The sequence below is a fragment of the Uloborus diversus genome, chromosome 8 (genome assembly GCF_026930045.1).
Source record: "Uloborus diversus isolate 005 chromosome 8, Udiv.v.3.1, whole genome shotgun sequence".
Lineage (NCBI taxonomy): Eukaryota > Metazoa > Arthropoda > Arachnida > Araneae > Uloboridae > Uloborus > Uloborus diversus.
Genome location: NC_072738.1, coordinates 134960838 through 134982444, shown reverse-complemented (window position 1 = coordinate 134982444; position 21607 = coordinate 134960838). Strand labels below are relative to the sequence as shown.

At 31.4% G+C, this 21607-nt stretch overlaps 2 protein-coding genes across 2 annotated transcripts in view; both read left to right on the top strand.

Moving 5' to 3' along the window:
• The first annotated feature begins 5309 nt into the window (after positions 1-5309).
• On the top strand, positions 5310-6482 carry LOC129227679 (histone H1-II-like). Its single transcript, XM_054862272.1, has one exon. It carries the CDS (start codon positions 5413-5415, stop codon positions 5983-5985), a length of 573 nt encoding a protein of 190 aa, XP_054718247.1. The 5' UTR covers positions 5310-5412; the 3' UTR covers positions 5986-6482.
• Positions 6483-11796: 5314 nt separating this feature from the next.
• Positions 11797-21607, top strand: part of LOC129228246 (phospholipase D1-like) — a 53599-nt gene continuing 43788 nt past the window's right edge. Inside the window, 5 exon segments of the mRNA XM_054862914.1 lie at positions 11797-11903; positions 11986-12074; positions 14650-14800; positions 17027-17177; positions 19365-19493. Of these exon segments, the coding sequence (XP_054718889.1) occupies positions 14659-14800; positions 17027-17177; positions 19365-19493 (422 nt within the window). The 5' untranslated portion in view covers positions 11797-11903; positions 11986-12074; positions 14650-14658.

The window sequence follows — 21607 nt, the reverse complement described above, 5'->3', positions numbered from 1 at the left end:
AAAAGCAAAGGTATTTTCTTGAAATCGTGATTACAGTACGCTAATTTATTCAAGACAATGAGTAAAAGCAAGGGGGTCAAATCATTAATGATTTCTTCATCTTTGCCTGTATGGTTGTTTATTTTACGTAGCATGGAACGCGTGGAAGAAAAATCCGAGCTACGTAAAATAAACAACTTTACAGACACAGAAACAATCTTAGGAAGTTCATCCTGTGGTTAATAACTTAAGATTCAATATTTTGACCTTGAGGAAAAAAGATACACAAATATCCGGCAGTGTATAATCACACCTAATTAATTTTACTTCTTTTTTGAAACAAATAATCGGCGGAAAATGCGTAGGAAAAAAAAGAGCACTTAATTTTACAAAGCAAGAAAAAAAAAATAATAATCAATTTTCCCAGATTTTTTGCTACTTTTCAAATTTTCCTGATTAATAAAGTTCCTTGACTTTTCCCTGATCTGTCGCCACCCTGTTATATACTGCCCCAATTGTTTTCAGTTCAAAATAGCCGTTTTTAACACATTTTCAGCAATCGAGTGACAGCTTTACCACTTATAATATAGTGAACGGTGTCCCCCCCCGCCCCATCTGAAAAGCACATTCGCTATTATCTTCATTTTCACTTCTGATCTATTCAAAAAAGAAAAAAAAATCATGATTTTTACTTTTAGGATCTTGGAAAGTGTGTTGTTACTATGTATAAAGTCCTCCCAAGACTGGGAAGGCATTCCCCTCCGCCCTTATCCCCCTTAAATCCGCCCATGCCTAGGAGCCCTCTTAGCACCACAGCCTTAATATTTGGTAAATTTTTTTTTTAAATTTTTTTATACCTTAAAAAAAAAAAAAAAAAAAAAAAACACCTCTTTTTTATTTGAGTGAAAGCAGAGTTTAATTTTTTTTTTCTTATCGTAACGCGTAATTCAATCCAATCCTTCCCAGCAGACGGTTTAACTCTTCGAGATGCAATCTTCGAGGTTTGATGAGAGTCAACGAGCAGGGAACGGAGCCCCCTTGTCGTGATAACTGAAGCTCATCCACAAGCTCCTACTTAGGTATTGATCCTGGAATGGGGTCGTTTGATCAAGACTCTTTAAGTGCACCAGTCACCATTGACGCACACGGGGATCTTCCACTCGTAGACAAAAATCCTGTAACCCTCCAGTTTCGAGTCCAACGCTTTAAGAATCAGGCCACCACCGTCTTTCAGCAAACTCCTCAAGACGAAATAAACTCTTCCAAAGTCAGATCTCATTTTATCTCAGCCAAGTATATACCGAATAAAATCTCATATCGTCTGGCTTGAACGGGCGAGGGATTAAGCATTTCCACTTGCAGAAACAGGTGTACCAAAAGCTAGTCTGCTTCGCAAATAAGGTTGTGCGATAGCTAATGGCCTTGTGCTAATTCACAGAGGAAGCAAAAATAATCGACTCGATTTCAAAAAATCATATTTTCGAAACTGCTGCACATGAAATTTAAAAATAAATCGTTTTTGTTTTTGTTTTTTCAAACCATTATTATTATTAATTTTTAAACAGCACAGAAGTTGTAAAAAAAAAAAAAAATCATTTCAATATTAAATTTTCTTAAAACTAAAAAAAAAAATCTTCTGATTTTCAAATTATTTTGAGGAAACATAACTGCGTTACTTAAAAATCATATAAAATTTATAAAATGAAAAAATAGCCGAAAAGTTTTCTAGCCAAGTGTGATCAAATGAGGCAATGAGAAACAAAGGGACGTAGGTGGCAAAATTAAAAATTTGGAGATAACCAGTACAAATAGTAGGGGAACCTCTCCTCTGTCTTGGGGCAAAATATAGTACTAGTAGCCCTTGTAGGTGCTGCTGTACAGCATGATTTCTTTCCTAATAATAAAGCTCAAAGTGTCTGTCTGGATATCTGTGACGCGCACGACGCCTAAACCATTTCGCGGATTTACATGAAATTTGACATAAAATTAGTTTGTAGCATGGGGGTGTGCACCTCGAAGCGATTTTTCAAAAATTCGATTTTGTTCTTTTTTATTCCAATTTTAAGAACATTTTACCCATCAAATTATCATAATGTGGAAGAGTAAATTACCCAATTATCATAACGTGGAACCGCATCATGGGCGAGCAAATGAACATAGCAAACTGGCGAAAAATTCATCATACATTATTTGTAGATATACAGACGAAGCAAATGACCTTTGAATTTTCTACTACGGGCAAAGCCGTGCGGGTACCACTAGTAGAAAATAAACTCGATGAAAGCCTACCTAGGACGTAATCTTTGTACGCGTTTTACTCGAAACTTGAAAATGTCCACTTGCATCCATTTGCTTCTCACTGCCTCAAATGTCAATCGACATTATGCAAGAGTTCTTGAATTCTCATTCTCCCTTTCAATGTGATGAAGCGATAAAGGTGGCAGATGCAAAGTAATGGTAACCTTAACACAGACAAGTTAATGCAAGCACAAACAAGTGAGAGGATGAAATAACAAGAAAAAGAACTTATTATTGTTTTTGAAGATCATGTAGAATTCTACATTAGGGGCCATTCATTTATTATGTAAGGGTCCCGATGGGGAGGGGGTTTGAAAAATCTTTACGTACCGTTACTTTGGGAGCGGAGGGGGGGGGGAGTGTCAAACCCATTCGAACGTAAGATTTTCCAAGTCAATACTTTATAATAAAAATCGCTCTGTCAAGTGGTTTGGTGGGGATTATATTTCATTTGCGTCTGGAAGGTAAAAACGTATTTGGCTGAGCTGTTTTTTATTTGTTTTTCAAAAAATGAATGGTGTAAAATATAATAAAAGAATCGCACTATGTATGGCATGTTTTATTTTTAATTAGTATCGCATCATATACGAAAAAGGTAGGAAAAACATTCGGTCTAGATTCCAACGTTTTAGTAAATATTTCTTTACACAAAAAGATTTAAAAAAAATTTTTTAATAACGATTCCAGTGGTGTAAGATTCATTATTTTATTATTTTGGAAAACGAAATGGAATCTTACGTAAGATTAAAGACGGGGGTGAAAAATCTTAGGTACCCTTACATAGGGGTAGGGGGTAAAAGTTGCCAATATCATCCTTAAGTAAATAATTAATGCCCCCTTACTCTTTGACAATCAGGCGCAATCATTATTATTGCTGGGAACGAAAAGCACTGACAAAAAAAAAAAAAAAAAAAAAAAGGAAAGGCGCCATTGACTTGTAAGTGAACGAATTCCATCGATACACCCAAAAAGTAAGAGAAATACAAAATTGGTTTGATTTTTTGAATTTAAAATCTTTGGAGGTCCTGAATTTTTGAGATTTAAAGGGGGGGGGGAGGAGTTTTAGATTTTAAAGCCATTATTGCATAGGTGTTTATCCTCTCCAAGAACGAGGGTCGTGCAACCCCCCCCCCCCCCCACCGACTCCCGTCAAGAGCGAAACCAGCGAAAACGGAACCGAAAATCGCATTTGATCCAGTGAGATACAATATACCTTCAGTCAGGCCCGTCATTTCATTTTTTTTTTTGAGGGGGAGGGGGGAAGGGAGGCAAAGGGTGTTTACTTGTATACTCAACACAAATTTAATCGGTAAACAACAAAACCCCTCTCCCACTTAAATCTATGGGCATTAATTTATCAAAGCCCGAGAGGGGGGAGGGCACAATACTTAATAGTATGTAAAGATGGCCGTAAATTTTTTTCATGAATGCGTTTTGAGTCTTAAAGTAATGTCTAGGTTCAAAAGCTTTTTTTAGTGACTTTTAAAAATACATTTGAATTAGCTGTTGCTGTTGGCAGACCTATCATTTAAAAGTTTTCAAGGTGGGGGGGGGGGGGGGCAAGAGGCTTGATACTTAATAAACTTTATGGGGAAAATACCCAATAAATTTTATCGGAAAAAACTGCAAAATACGTGTTTAAATGCATTACATTGGGTTTCAAAAAATCCGGGGGGGGGGGGGGATTTCCCCCCTTGTTCCACAAAATGAGAGCCCTGCTCGTTTGATATGTAAGATCTACAAAGATTCTGCCCAAGGATCTAGTGAGAATTTCTCTAGAGTTGACCTGTTTTTTGTTTAATCGGTAAGATTTCACTAACTAAAAAAATATCAATCATTAATTAAAAATAAATTAAAATGTAATTATAAAGATTTTTTTTTCAATAAATCTTTATAAGAAATCATTTTAACGTACAGAAAAAAAAATAATAGTAAGTAAAAATACTAAACATGCATTTTTTTTTTCTATTGGCTTGAAAAATAGTTACAGTATAGTTGAAAACGAATTTGTAATAAAACATTAACTATCAAAAAAAAAAAAAAAAAGTAATTTCTCTACATCCCAAAGCTTAAAAGTCATTAATAATCTTCATTTGATGTTACGTGAGAAAATAAATTCAATTTTGATTCTCAAAAAATATTTCTATATTAAAGATCTGTTCCTATAGTATTACGTATTCAAAACGAAAATAGTTATATTTGTCTTTTAAACTTTTACCAGAGACTTATAAAATATTAATAATTAAGTAAATAGTTGTAAAAAATTATTAATTAGTCGTGATGAACATCAGTGATCATTATATTTGAAAACTAGCAATAATAATTTTATCTATTTTAAGGATCTACACCTTTGAATTAATAACACAGCTCGATCCAATACCCTTTTTTGATATGATCCAAAAAATGCATTTTTTTGACGCTCAATACGTTGTATTTTGGTCAGAAAAAGAATTTTTATGTCATTTTTTAGGAGTTCATTCATCAAAATGTGTAATAAATTTTAATATTTAATAAAATAAAAGTATTATAGTAATGCTTCAATGGCGGCATGTTTTCCACATATAGCAATATGCTGTGCTAGGTGACTTCAGGAAAATATTATTTTAAAAGAAATGTAAACCAGTTTAGGATTTACTGAGGCGCATTTATTATGGAGTAACATTTCAGGATTTTAATTGAACATGAAAAAAAACCTAGAATAGATTTTAATTTAAAGATAAACATAAAAGTTTTCGAAAGTCCGAAATTTTTCAACACTCCATATTCAAAATAAAATATTTTTAACGCCAGATAATCAAGGATATTTTTAGTTATTTTACAAATAAATATAGTCTGAAGATGGCTGTTTATGTTTAAAATGGAAGAATAAGGTTTCATGCAATATTTAATAAGATATAAGTGTTTAAAGTCAGTCAAGAAACACAACTTATGACCTAAAATATGTTAGTTTGGAAGAGAAGGAGGTTGCGTTGCGCTCGGAGTTTATAGCTTTCCACGACGTCCGCACGTCGCCTATAAATATCAGTGCAGCAATGGTTTCGTTTACTTGCGAACTTTTTCATCGACGTTGTAACTGTGAGCTCTTCGGTCTTGAATTTGTGAATTGTTTTAATTGAAAGCTCTCAAATATTAACTATGGCGGAAACTACTTCACCCGCAGCATCACCAGCAAAGAAAACGAAGGCAGCTGGGAAAGCTAAAAAGCCCAAAGTAGCCCCCACGCATCCGAAAGTCGCCGATATGGTCAACACTGCCATCTCTACCCTGAAAGAACGTGGCGGTTCATCTCTGCAGGCTATTAAGAAATACATCGGAGCCCACTACAAAGTTGATTTGGAAAAATTGTCCCCTTTCATCAGGAAGTACCTTAAATCGGCTGTGGCTTCTGGAAATCTCGTACAGACCAAGGGAAAGGGAGCCAGTGGTTCTTTCCGCATCGGTAGTGCCGCGGGAGCCAAGGGAGCATCGACGGCAGCTAAGCCCAAGAAGAGTCCAGCGAAAAAGGCGGCAAAACCCAAAAAGGAAAAAGCCGCTGCTTCTCCTAAAAAGGCCGCTAAACCCAAAAAGGCTGCTGTGAAAAAGACCCCAAAGAAAGCATCTCCTGTTAAAAAAGCGAAGCCCGCAGCTAAAAAGGCTAAACCAGCAAAAAGTCCAAAACCCAAAAAGGCAGCGGCCAAGAAGGCATCTCCTAAAAAGGGCAAGAAATGAACTGGCGTAAGTTAAAAATGTATATAACAAACTTTTTCATTTTGTGAACAGACTCATGCGTTTTCGATTGTGTCAACGTGGACATTATGGATATAATTGCTCAAGATGCACCATCGAACTTACCATCACCATTTTTCATGTTTATAGCATCTTCTGATGTTCATTTTGTCTTTCATTGCGCTGCATTGTGTTTCTGTATTTATTTCATTTGTTCAAATGTTAAAGATTTTCTATGATGCATGTATATAGCGGTTATATTTGAAGGAAATGAATACGAATGTTCTTATTCTGAGATTACCTTTTTCAAGTTTTAACTATTGGTTAAGAGATCTTTGACTTAAATTATGTTTTACTTTGCAATAATTTAAATTTAAAAATGTTTAGTTTTCGTAATTTCTTACCAATAAGTTTTACTGTTCAAAAAATTTTATTGCTAACGTACCTGATCATTTTGTACATATTTCATCAATAAAATGTTATTTTCTTTATCATATAAATTTTTTGACTTAAATTCTAATTTTGTAAACTATTTTCAGCAAGAGGGCATTGCATACAATATGATCAATTTTTAAGCAAAAGAAACTTGAAAAGCTAATATATTTTGAAGTTATCTTGCATCTGTATGAAAATGGTTAAGTATGAATTGCTGTGCTTGCAGAAGTAAGGTAGAAATATGTTTTAACTATTGCACTTAGATGACAAATCCGTTTACCGAAAGGCATTTTTTAAAACTTGCTCTCAAAATGCGAGTAAAAAAAGTAAGGTTGAATCATTTGCTGTAAATGAGTGTAGTATTTTCATGATCATATTTATATTATGTTTAAAATCATAAATAAGCATTAGTTATTTAAGTATTTTTAAGTTGGAATTTTTTACCATGGATTTTTCTAGCTCTATTTCAATATTTTACTTGTTACAAAACTAACGTTAAATTTCTTAAAGAAATTAGAATCTAAATCAACCAAAATTATTCTAAATATCTATGTTAACATAACTGTGAAAATACTTGATTAATATAGATTTTCTTTGTTGAGATTATAAATCTTTCAACATTGTTGTTGTAGAAATAGCTTATGAAAATTTAGAGCTTCATTCAGGTTTTCTGCATTTTCTGAAAATTATATTTTTTTTATTGAAACAACTTAATTGAACAGTTTTAACAAGTTTTAAAGAAGTATTAAGTAAAACTAATGCAATTATGCAAAATTTCACAACAAATTAATGATTATAACTGGCACAAATATACGGAGAATGACATAAGGAAAATCAATTTTAAACGAATATTATTAAATGTATATTATGGTACAATTTATGAAGAAATATTTTCACAGGTAATGTTATAGCAAACAGAATTTCTTTCCAGAACAAGGTTTGAAAAGAGATTAAATAGTGATATTCAGATTTCAGTGAATACTTCCCAAGTCTTCTGTAGTTGGAACCAGTGGTTATGTATGATCCATTCATTACGAAGCTTTTTACCACATTTTTCATAAAATGGTTGTTTGGCTATAGTTGAATATAAGCTTACACTACCCAAATTCAGGTAGTATTCAAAACAAAACAAATTTTATCAACTTTATTAATTCAGATGGATAACTTTCTTCCAACAGATTAGTATAAACAAACGCTTACTTATCAATCTAACTAGCTAACTTTTTGATTCAGCTCATATGTTGGTTGCTTATGAAATTCAATAAAGGGACCTTAAAATGGCTTTGCACTATAATCTTAATTTAAAAGGAATATATAAGTAGATTTTTTATTAGTGTTTGAAGATTGTGGGTCAAATATCAAACATGAGTGATTAATAATTTCAAGTTTGGTAAGAGGTTAATTTGATAAAAAAAAGGCATGCTTAACATTTTGGATACCAATGATATCATTGGCACCATGCCAAACTAACCAAATGTGAAAAATCTTGTTTTTCAAATTCAATGTTTGTTGTAGTACTCAAAAAGGGCTACTGGTTATAACTAGGTTTGCCAGATTTTTGAAATGTTCAACCGGGACAGCTGTATGACCTCCCTCCCTCCAGCGTCTTCAGAATTCAAAAAAATGCACACTCCTTGCTGGTTTTTAGTGTTATAAAGAGTATTTCATTCCTACTGCTATTAATAAATAGTTACTAATTATGAGCCAAACCTGGGGTAGTTATAAATGACACAAGCAAATAAATTTAAATATTTTATTTCTTACATTTATAATTTACTTTAAACTTTAGTAAGAAGAAACACTTCGAATGGGGAATAAAAGTTCGAACGATATTTCATTCGCTAGGATGGTTGTTGAAAGGTTTTTTGATTTTAATCTTGTAAAAATCCTCGAAAGCTAATCTGATATTAGTTTTACAAGTTAAATGTTTTAAATAAAAAAGTAATTATCCTAAATAATCCTTCACAGTAAATTGTTTTTAGACTTCTTTGGTCATCTGTAATCAAATGTATGTTTTTCGGGGACAGGAAGTAAACCTACTGGGATTTTGCCTGAAAACTGGAACGTTTGGCAAGCCTAGTTATAACTGCTTCAAACGATTGTTTTTTTGCTCTTTAAATCTACAGAAGGTTGAAACATATAAAGTAACTAAAGGTGTCGGGTGGGGAAAATTTTATTCAGTGTTTTGGCCCTCCTGAAAAGTGCCAATTTTCACATTCGTTAGTTTATTATAGTGCAGACGATATCCATTCTTGCATAATATAGACGAACGCGTGAACGGCGTTTGCAGAAAATTTTTAGCTCTGCAGAAATTTTTTTTAAATCTGCTAATGTTATTAGTTAAAAAAAAATAAAGGAAAATTTTAAAAAATCCCAGTTTATTTCTACCAATGCACATGTGTGAAAAAAAAAAAAAATGGGATTGGCAGTTTTCTTCAGTTGCTGAAAAATAAGCAAACTATATATTATTGTTTAAAAAAATGATTTAAAGCACTTTTCTTTTTACTCTTCGTATTTAAATATAATTTTAATTCTTTATTCAAGGGTGCCTTTTTCAGATTTTAATATAAATTAAGAATGAATTAGGCAAAATAATTATTTGCAGAAAATTTCCCAGTTAGGATTTGTGTTTGTAGAAAGCTTTTCATTTTATCTGTCTGACGATATCATAGAGAACAAGATGGAAGAATTGGAATGCATTTATGTCGAAAAGATGCAAGACAGACCTTGGCTATTAATACAGATTTATTATTTTGCTCACTTAGCGAAACTCAAAACTTCAAGAAAATTGAGCAGAGAACAAAATTATTTTTTCAGCACATTGAACGCCATATACTAAGCTTTACTTTCTGTTCAGACCGATGTGTTTATAGCAATGAGGTTGGGTATGAACTTTGCAGTTCAGTCATAATTACAAAATTCTTAAAAAATATGCCCTTTTTTTAATGTTAAAGCTTTATCAATATTTGTGAACATTTGAAACTCTTTTAACTTTTCAAGAGTTTTCGAGACATTGTTAGATGTGTTGAAATATGACACATCCTGATTTTTTCTTCAAGCCCTGGGCAAAGAATTCATCGGGGGCAACATCTTACATTGTAATAAAAAAGTTTTATCAACTGTCAAAAATACAAAATTATGTGGCAGACATTTGCACACAAATTCACACCAAATTTTAGAATAATAAATAAACTCGGCATAGAAACTACTTAAGAAATTTTTTTTAAAACGGGATTTTGAGGCATTGGATAGGTGTACCACTTACGGAACTCAGGGTCTGATAAGAGAGACTGAGAGTTTTGTTTTGTTCTGAGGGTACATTTACTGGTTCCGAATTGTCTCAAATTAATAAATTAAGCCGTACTGATATGATTTGTGTAGTTGTTGAGCAATCTATCCCAATCATAACTGCTACTACTAAATGAGCCTAATATCAACTACAATCAGGACAGAGGAATGGATCATGGGATTTTAATTTTGAAATCCATTTTCAGTAGTTAGGTTTTATGTAGAATGTAGTATAAAGTTATCTGATTCAAGATATTTTTTAAATTTATTTATTTAGACACTTATTTATTATAACGTAAATTTATTAAATCGCCACCGTACCAATGTAGAGCTCCTTAGTCTTAGGTTTAACCAAATGTACTGATAGGGGAAAATTGAACAAAATTATTTATGTTAATTTAGAAATTGTTAATATTTAATTAGTTGTCTGGAATGATAAAATTTGAACACTTTTACACCCAAGTATAAGCTAGCTGCTATGCATTTTAACTCTTAGGGGAGGTCTCCCTGATAGGTCCTACACTAATATTTTACAAAATGTGATCTTGCCAATTGGTTGGCAATAAAGGTAAAATTTCTATGCCTACAAAAACAAAACAATTTTGAAAGTATTGCATTTTGATAACAAATCAGTTGTCAAGAATAAAACCAAAAACACTTTACATTTTCTTTATTATAGACGGTTATTTGTCAAAATTCACAATAAACAATGAAGTTGATTAATTTTCATTTTAATGGAACTAATGGCTGTTCAAGCACTTTTTTTTGAGGCTCGTTGTGGCATATTTTTTAACTTATGGTTTTGTTCATATATAATCTGCAAAATCACCCATCTCTTCATTTTTGCAAAAATTAATGCCTGTGAAAATAGGTGCTTTTACCAGTAGGTAATTTCATGACAAAAAAAAAAAAAAAAGGTGGTTGGGCATTTAGTGAAAGAAAAAATTAGAATGGGATTTTAAATATTTTTTAAAGCCCAGTATTTGGTGGAATTTTTACATTTTCATAGAATTTTTGGAATGCCTATGATGCCAAAATTTTTGAAAACTCCCTAGCATCATGTTGCTAACTCTACCCAAATTTTTATGATAGTAGAAATAAGTTGTGTCCTTACAATCAAATTGACATTTTCACTAAATGATTAATGCAACTGGTCGGGTCAATCAAACTTGAATCCAAAAGGGGACAAAAACTAAACCTAGGATTCTTCCAGGAAAATATTTTATTCTCCATACAAATCATTTCTCAGAGTTTAAAAGCAAATTCAGTGTGTTATGGCTTCAAGACTTGTTCTGAAAAGTCTAGTGGCTAAGATATTTTTGTTAACTATCTCTAATTTTGTCAGACCCAACTTTAATCATTTGGTGAAAATATGAACTTGATTGTAAAACTCGAGCTAAGTTTCTTCCAGCATAGATCACTAATATTTGTTGAGCAGTTTTTGAAGTTTTTCTACGACTGAAAGGGTTTTATAGTTAGAGGAACAATATTTTATATACAATGTTCCAGCATCAATTATCATGATGCCGCTAAACTAAAATAATTTTTCTAAAAAAAGGCGTAGAGAACCGAAGCTTGTGTGCAATACAAATGATCACACCTTGGCTTAATGATATTAGCATGTATAAAAGTTAAAATATTCAACAAATTTAGTTTCACTTTAATCAAACTTTTGTTTGCATCTTAATTATACTTTTCCCCACCAAAAATATTATAATTAAGTTTTCTGCAAAAATTAATTTTCCTCTAAATTAATTTTTAAGGACGCAAGCTGTCATTGTCATCTGTCAACTAACAGTTCGAAAACGAAACTAAGTTTTACGAGTATGGTCACAGTTAAAATGAATATAGCTATTTTAACTTTGAATATTTGAAGCTCCTTATTTCAACAGTTCGAGATTTAGATTGAAAAGCAAGTTTGACGCATCCTTAAACAAAATGAGTGCATTTCATTTTAATTATCATTAGAACCTTATATTTTTCATTTAATAATTATTAAAGTGAAGAAACTGAAGTGAAGCTACCATCATGAAACCGGAAGTTGACGTTACAATTTGGTTTCTGCTCAAAGCAGCGTGATTTGCTGATGGAAAAAGGTTGACTTGTTATTAGGCGGCAGGTCAAGGTTGTATGAACGCTGTAAATCTAAGAATGTAAATACCTGATTCATGACATCATCTTTCTTGGGTTTTTATTAGGTAATGCAGGCTCTGGTTTTTCTTTGACATAAATTGTAGAAATTTTGTTGTTTTCAAATGAAATAACTGTTTTCGTCTTCAGGTAGTTGTCATCTTGACTTAACCTTTCATTGTGTGCTGTCAAGAAGCGATTTAAAGATATATTCGCAATGATGATGCTTTCAATTCAGAGTAAGTTCTGTGTCATTTTCGATTCCTCTATTGAGGCGTAAACTTGACGCGGGTACGTACACTATATGAAATTTCAAAATAAAGTTTATGTATGTGGGTGTTTAGATTTAACAGTCTGCTAAACACCCGCATACTTTTTGTTGTCATTTTCGCTATCGATGTGTCAATGGTTTGATTTAATTTCACCGTAGTGCAAAATTTGTCAATTGTTTGTTTATTTATTTTTGTATGATAATTGTAAACTTCACCACTTGCATTTTCCACATGTCTAATTTCTTCCCTTAAATATGACATGATAGGTTTAGTTTTTTGCCCTGTAACTAAAAGCAGAATGTTTCACGATTTTCCTAGCTTCTAAATTACTTTATCAGTTGGAACAATGAGTGCAGATATCAATTTGTGTTACGTTTTGTTGTGTGTTTTAAATTTTAATTATTGATTTAAAATGTCATAGGTTCTCATGATGTACTTAAATTTCAGTAAGATTAATGTTAACAAAATGCTGGGGTAGAGTAAAACATTTGGTTATGTGTAACGTGACCAGAAATTTTTTCCCTCAAAACGGAGACTTTAGAATTTTAGGCAACATTATGCTTTTTATTAAAAAAAGAAATGACACTTCTTTTAACGGTTTGTGCTTATTACAAAGAACAGAAATGAACAGATAAAAAAGAACAGGGCGAATGGTACTCAAATTTTAATTGAAACACATACACTATATGATCAAAAAGTATTGGGACACTTTTCAAAAATCTACATTTTTAAGTATTTCTCGAGAAATAAATTATTGATTGCTTTGTAATTTTAATCACATAAAAGGTGTGTTTTAGTTGTCATTTTCCATTAAAAGTTATATCATCCATGCATTTAGTAGACCAGCTACAAATTGAGGAAAACAAAACTTTTTTTGATCATCCATTGTAAATAGCTGAGAATGAGCTGTAAATTTAAGAAATTAGTTACCTTACTATGTACAATTATTTTATGTACTTTCAAGAAAATATCACTGATATTCATGAAGATATAAGCATTTCTTTCAGAACTACAAATTTTATTTGAAGGTTTTTGCCTCATAACGCATAAAGTTTTCCATCAATGTTTACCAAACTTTCAGAAAACTTGACAGCACACAAGAAAAGTATAATATTAAAATTTGAAACCAAAATGTTGAAAATTTGATGAAATATGAACGTTTAAAGGAATTAATTTTTCTCTGCGCATGCGCAAAAGATAGCAATTTATAACTTTCATAGTCTAAACCTTAACTATATTTTCCAACTCATAATAAAATTTCAGTTCAATATCTTAAAAATTCAAAGAGTACTCAGCATTCTAATAAGTTGAATTTGAATAGCTCTTGGGCAGACTACAAATCGTGAGGGATCGTTTGCAAATAATCTGTATTTATCATGAATCACACTGAGCGATTGCAAGCAAATGTTGCAAACTTGAGAACAACCCCTTACAAGTCGTCGCCTATCAAAGATCTATTCAAATTAGGCTCGTTATATCGCTGATAACTTTTTGAATTTTTAAGATACAGTAGAATACATTTATAACGCCAACCTATATAATGCAATTCTCTATAAAACGCACAACTTTTCAGATGTAAAAACTAGGTTTTGAAGTTTAAGAAATCCATTTGTTTTGCTTTGCAAACATAAAAATTGTAAGGAAAATTAAACTTTTTAGCACTTTTTCATTTTTTCATTATAATTCAAAGCTTTTAAATAAAAATTATTGCTTACAGTATAAAGAAGTACCAGATGGCTCTTGAAAATGCAGCTGTTATGAAGCTACCAGAAGTGCAAGATAATTCACTTTCTTTTGATTGTGAAACATATTTATTTGTGAATGACTAACTCTATAATGAGTGCTGCAGATAAAATTGCTATCTTTCATGCATGCACAGAGAAAAGAGAATTGCTTTAAATGTTCATATTTCATCAAATTTTCAATATTTTAATTTCAAATTTGAATAGTATGCCTCTCTTGTGTGCTGTCAAGTTTCTGAAAGTTTGGTAAGCTTTGATGGAAAACTTCATGCATTATGAGCCAAAAACCTTCAAATAAAATTCCTTTAAAATGAAAAAATGATCTGCCCAATATTTTAATTAATTGGTTAAAATGTAAAATGACTTGCTAGAAATCAAGTCGTGAAATAACTTGAGAAGTTTAATTCAAATGTTCCGCCAACTGTAATACAACGTTCAAGTCTCCATGAAGGATTAAATAATTTGCCTAAAAGATATTGATTTGTTAATGAACAATAATAGTTGATTAAAATGTAAAATTATATGAAGAGAACCAAACACAGCCAGTACGTAAACATTATTTTTCTATTTCCACCAAGTTAGAAAGTAAACACGTTGACAAGCCAAGTGACGTACTTACCTTAATGGAAGATGTACCTATTTAAATGTATTGATCTAATTTTAATTGAATTTTGAACTTTAAATATTTTTGACTAAGAAATTTTTGTTGTAGGTATGATTTCTCTGATTTGAGGTCTTAAAAATTCTCTATTGTATAATTTAATATTCCTTTGAATTCAATTTCTTTTTTTTTAATTCAGATTTTTGAAATGGCCAATTCAATGTCAAACAATGATTTGATTCCGTTGGATACCCGACAATCAAATATGACTGACAATGATTCTGATTATGAAGAATTGCCAACTGTTGATATTGAATATGAAGAAACAGATGATTCATCTCCAAGTAGTGGTAAGAATATTTTTTACAGACCTTTTAACTTTTTAATTACTTTTTATTTAATCGTTTTATTTTCATCCAACTGGTATCATTCCATGTAGATTTTCTCACAAATATAGTAACCTCTAATTACATTCTGGCCGTCTTATATCAGTCATTCGGCTGTTTCTCACATTTTTTTGGCCTCTTGAAAATTAAATATAAATAAAACCGTACTTTAAATTTAAGACCACTGAAGTAAAACTATTACATTTCTCGGGAAAAGTCGTTTTGTCTTTTTTTAATAAATGAACAAAACTGGTGTTTTCTATTTCTTTAAACTTGCTGCCCTAAGCTGCATTTTTAGATTTTTATTTTATCAAAGACTAATTGAAATATTTTAAATACATTTTTATCACACATGGAGCATTTTACTGCCAAATAAATGCATGCAGTTGATATAAAAATATTAATACTGCATGTAGTTTATTGATACTACAATTGCTGCTGTTGATTAACACTTGTCAAGCAAATTTGGTATCTAGTTTATAATTTGTCTTGCTCAATTCTCTACCAAATATAAAATTTACTAAATACCAAACAGGTTTTCTTTTTTTTTTTCTTCAAATTCAGCTTAAAATTAGTAGTGTCAAAGTTTTGGAACTGCAGTTCCTAATTGTATATGTGGTGAAAAATTGAAAGCAGGAAGCATTTTTAAAGTTTTAATAAAGTCTTTATTAAAATTTCAAAATTAAAAAGTGTGATTGAATGATTTGTTTTTGAGAACTTAGTTTGTTAATTAATAATAGTAATAGGGGAACATGGGGCAAAGTGAAATAGTGAAATATTTACTCTGCTTTTAGCTCTACCTATCTGGTATTATTTTAACTATGTAGTCTATTACAGCCAGGAAAAAAATACTGCTGGAGATTAAAGCAGTTGGTAATATAGACAATTTTTAAAAAATGCTACTCGTATTGTAATATTTTATTGTAAGTCAAATATTATTATTTTTTCTATAAAATGATAAAGTTATTGTTATTAAGATTTTAAATATTAAATTGAGACCTTCTAATATTCAATGCAGTATCAATTTAGTTAATATTAAGCTTATTTGGACTTTACATAAATTGTTCAATTAGTCCAGCACATACGGGGCAAAGTGAAATAGTTGGTCTCATTTACTCACTCAATCATTTAATATAAATCACTTATGTTTTCATTTATTAATTAATTCATTTACATTCCTTCATTTAGTTATTCACTTTTTTATTCATTCATTCCTTATTTTACTCGCTGATTTATTTTTCTTTATATAGTACTTTATTTATTCATTTAATTGTTTGTTAATTGTATCATTATTTTTTCATTTATCCATACAACCTTTTATTTACTGATTCTTTTGATAAAATATATGTTTTATAATCAAACAGAAAATATTTGATTAGAAAAATATTTTATTTTTCACTTTGCCTCATAAAAAAAAGGGAAATTTTTCCACTTTTTTTTTGAAGACTCAAGTTTACTACCAAAAATAATAAATACTTTTTCAATGCAAGTTTTATTGTAAAATACAATGTTCTTTCTTTGTGTACTGTCATTTTCAAAACAAATTTCTGATTTTTTCATTTTGAAAAAACTCTGTCATTGCCCCACATTCCCCTACTTTCATATTTATCAATATTTGTATACTTAACTAGCAAGATTACCCTATTTGGCATGTTACCTTTACAGCCTGCACTCTAGTAGACATAATTAAAAAGTCCTAATCTTCCAAAAGTTTGGTAGATATAGCAGGAAAATTGGGCCGAGTTCTTTAAGCAGCCACCTTCGGCAACTTCCTAGCATTTGGAAGGGAATATGAGCATATGCTGCTAAATTTGACCCATCTAATATCTACATTTCATAAAAACTAGACTATTAAACCATATTTTAAAAATTCAAAAAAATGCAAAAATTGTGCCTCATCAATATTAAAATTGGATTTCAAAATCAGGACTAGGTCAAAAAATATTTCTCAGATGCAATTATTTCTGGGTCTTAAGGGTAAACAGTGCTCAAAATTACACCTGGAAAAAAATTGTAATTCATCAAAGAAGGGGGGGGGGGGGAGCAATTTTGTGCAACTTCTGCAGAAGTTTTATTTATTTTGTTATATGTATGAATTGATTTAGCAATAAAAGCTTGACTGTAGTGGTTTCATGCTGTGATAAGAAATATTTATAAAATATGTTTTTATCATTTTAAAATCTTTTGTAGGTTGTGAGTGTCATTCCTTTTCTAAAATCCATAGTCCTCCATTAAGTTTCAAGGATCCCAAGGTGAACATGTTGGTCCCAGGCCGTGCAATCAATGTCAAAATAGTAGATGTCGAACGAAGTCCAGCTACTCATATAATTAATCCGAATTTGTAAGTTACTTTGTGGAATATATATGTCTATAGATTAACGAATTTTGATTGTTTGTCGCTGTCATATATCTAAACATTAGGGGATCGGAATCTTCCATGGGCCTATGGGGGCATATTCTTTCCATTTTAGCATGTAAATGTATTTATCATCAAAAACACTTTCAACTGCTGAATATTCGATTCTCTTGTCATTCCTTATTTGGCTTTTATTTTCTTTTATACCAGTGGTGCCTGACCTTTTTGTATCCAAGGGCCGCACCTCATGTTTAAATGATTCTCGCGGGCCGGAACACATATAGTATTTCATAATATTAAACTTTCTTAATAACGGGGGAAAGAAATATGGAAAAGAAAAAAAAAAGTTAAAAGCAAATCAACTTTTATTATCATTACTTCGTGCTTTTTTTATGTCCATCTATTTTTCAGAAATAAATATCTAAAATTTTGGATCCAAGTTTGTAACATTGTCATTTATTGTGCTTTTCGATTTGTAACATTAAGGAGAACAACGGTCACACGGTTCAGCTTGGGGTGCCATATTTGGCATACATGCAGTGGGTTGGGCATCACTTTTCATGCCTTTGTGTGTGAATATTTTTAATTTCTAATTTACCCTACATTTTTTTCGACAAAATTCAATCTTGATCTTAAGTACAGTGAAACTTCTACGAGCGACCACCTCTATATAGCGACCAATTTTCTGAGGCACCAAATTTCTCCTATATATGACTAATGTTAATATACCTCTGGGAAAGACCATCGAAACCTCTCACAATCACCGGCAAATTGTAAACCTCAGCATTAAAAAATACAGGAATTTTTGTTAGAGAAAACTCAAAAAGAGAGAGACAACAAAAGAAAAGCAATAGAACATAATGTTCGTACGTACACAGAAAGTTTTCTCATGTTAACAAAGGTGGAAGGAAACCAGAATAAGGCATTAAAATCTATTTTCCAGTGGGTTCAAACGTGTTCCTTTCTTGCTCTCTCTGCTTTGAACTTCATTAAAGTCACAAAAAAGGAGGGGATTGTTTTTTGGACCATTGGGAAGCTAAGGTGGCACATGCAAATCTCAAGGCAAGTCAAGCGTGCACCTTTCATTGAGAGAGGTTGATAAGAACAGAACTTTGTTAAAAGGTTGTTTCTTAGAATTTCTTGGTTACATGTGTGAGCGTGGGGTTAGAAGGGAGCATTCCTACTTCATCACAGTGGACAAAATCTATTTTTAGTGCCTTTGAATATCTCAAGAATTGGTTTCAGTGAAGTTGCATTCTGCTTTTCATCACTATACCATACATCACAGTCAAAATTTCTAAAAACCAAGTTATCTCACGCTCTAGAAACGTGCAAAAGTCATGAACTTACACAAGAAGAGAAATGAAAGGAAATTGGCGATAAAAAAAAAATGTTTTTGCTTTTCAGGCACTCAGATTCAAATGAGGAAAATGTAGGTGATGAAAATGCTGAGTTGAGGGAAACTGTACGACCAAAGGGGTCAGTACAACAAACTCGAACAGAAATAGATAATCTTATCTTGCACTAATAATGAGGACATATTACTAATTTATTTTTGCAGCTGAAAACTAAACAAGAAACTAAAGTTGTTTTAGGAAAAACTAAAAATCTAAACCGGGCTAATTTTAAAGCTGTTAGTTTTTAAATAGAAAAATCATGTAAAAAGTATATTTTACATTAATTTTTTTAAAAAAAAGTTCCTTTATTTAAATACATTCTTATCATAATGTTCTTGGTTAATACATTGTATTAAAAAGGTAAATGACGACTATGGTGCTATATTTGAGTGTTCAAAAGTGACCTTCAAGAACGACCAACCTCCATTAACGACCACTTTTTTCAGGAACTTATAGTGGTCGCTCCAGAGAAGTTTCACTGTAGTATTAATTATAGTTTAATATGTTGTTTTTACAATTAATGTGTATATTTTTAATATAACAAAAAATTTTAATTTTTATAATTATCTAGTTTTGCTTGAATCAGAAAAATGATCTTATCATTAGTTCAAAAGTACTTAGTGGTGAAAATATCTGTAACTTCATTTAATACTTTGAATGAATTTATTTTTAATTTTTTACATATTAATAGTCATTGTTAAAAGGAGGTTTAATTTGTTTTATGTGTATGTGAAACAATTTTACATTTTAAAACGGTTATTTATTTTATAAAAAGGTATGTACTGCAGCTGCAACATGGACAGTATGAGTGGACAGTCAGAAAACGCTACAAACATTTTCAGCATTTACATCAGCAGTTACGAATTTTTAGGACAACTTTATCAATTCCTATTCCTACTAAAAGGTAAACACTATTTTTAACATAAATTCATTAGAATGTTTCCTAATATTTTTGTTTAGGTCTTTCTTTTCATGCTATTTAAAATTCATGTCAAAATGCATAAGATGCAAAAGCATGAAATTAGTTTGGCCATGTTTCCCATAAGAGCTAATTTTATGTCTAAAATAAAGTATCTATGTTTTGCTGGTGATGTAAAAGGTATGGGGATTATAGAAAATCAGGAACAAGTAAAACAGCTTCAAGAGGATTTAGATCATATTACTAAGTAGGCGGATGAGTGGGGTATGCAGTTAATGTAGGGAAATGTCAAGTGCTACACTTAGGTCATGGAAATAAGCGTATGAGTTATCGTTTCCAAGCTTCAATCATTAGTCAGGCAGAAAATGTTATTGATCTGAAATAATAAATCAGGATTTTAAGTTTAGTCAACAGTGCAGCTTTGCAAGTAACAAAGCCAACAGAATGTTTGGGTTTATCAATAGATCTATTTCAAACACATCTAAGAAAGTTCTTCTGCCTTTATATAGGAGTTAAGTAAGACTTCATTTAGAGTATGCTGTTCAGTTTTGGTGACCTTATATGAAGAAAGATATTTCTGTGTTGGAAAGGGTTCAAGGAAGAGTAACTAGATTAGTAAGGCAGGGTTCCTACGGGTCATGGAAATGCTGGAAAGTCATGGAAAAAAATTAACAATTTTTTCAGACCTGGAAAAATTGTGGAAAATTAATATTTTCATTAAAAGTCATGAAATTTTATTTAAAGTCACATGGAAAAATGTCTTGCACCGTAAGAAAGTAACAATAGCTAAAAGTGTGCTAGAAATTTTGCGTGATTTAGTAATATTGCATATAAAAGCTATTGATACTAAAACACTGAACGATCTCATAAACAAATGCGAGCTTTGGAATCCAATTGCATCCCCTTCTGTAACAGCTGCCTGCCTTATTTTGTAATGTGATTTTACTTCTGGGACATCCGTAGTTTTGAATTCACCATTATTTTCAGCGCATCTTATATTTTATATTCTGTAGCAGTGGGCTTGGATGTTCTTGATTTTCGCCATGCACGTTCAAAGTGTAATTAAATTACATTCCAGTTCATTTCAACTACTCATAAAAAATTCATTATTAAATTTCTCAGAGTTTATCTTAATTTGTTGAAGGCTTTAGAAAATAAAGACTTTTGTCTGGCAATAAAACACAGAAATAGGGAAATTCTAATAATCTAAAACAGTGGTGCCCAACATCAGCTTGCAAAACTTACTGCAAAACCATGTGGCCAGATGAAATAGCTAGTTTAGAAAAATGAATTCGCTGAGAACGTCACTTTACTTTAATGAAAGAATATACTGTGAAGTTACATGTATGATACGATACACTTTTGACACCAAAAAGGCAATATTTTTATGAAGTAAATTTATCATTGGAAACTAAGTAATGACTCATTCAACCTTTGTCCCATTCATTACTATTCTGCTCAATTTACTAAATATTTATTAGACACTTAAACATCAGTGTATTGCATTCGCTATGTTTTTACTTTTCTTAAATTTATATGATAAAGACAAATAAGAATAATTTATTAGTATCTGCAGTGTGCGTTGATATTTTTTCAGTCACAAGTAAGTCCTCCGAGGAGGTAGTGGCATTCAGGTAAAAGTTTTGCTAATGCCCATTTCCGAAAATTGCCAAGTTTGACATTAAATAATAAGACACATGAATATTCTCTTTGTGTAACAAGGTCATGAAAATTTTTATGAAATCATGGAAAAGTCATGGAAATTTTTTACCCAAATTGAGTATGAACCCTGGTAAGGGGACTTTCAGATTTAGTTTATGAATCCAGACTTAATAGGCTTAATATGTACAGCCTGGAGCAAAGGAGAGTCAGAGGGGATATGATTCAGTTGTTTAAATTTATCGAAATGAAAGATGTTATTGGATTAAATTTTTGCATGGAAAACGAGACCAGGGGTCATTGCTTTAAGCTAGGGGTTCGCAAACTTTTTCAACTCGCGGCACCCTTTAAAGAATGAGAATTTTCTCACGGCACCCTAGTCCATCTCTATTATTTAGGTAAGTGTGTAAATGCGCCAAATAAGGTTACCATGAGGTTCA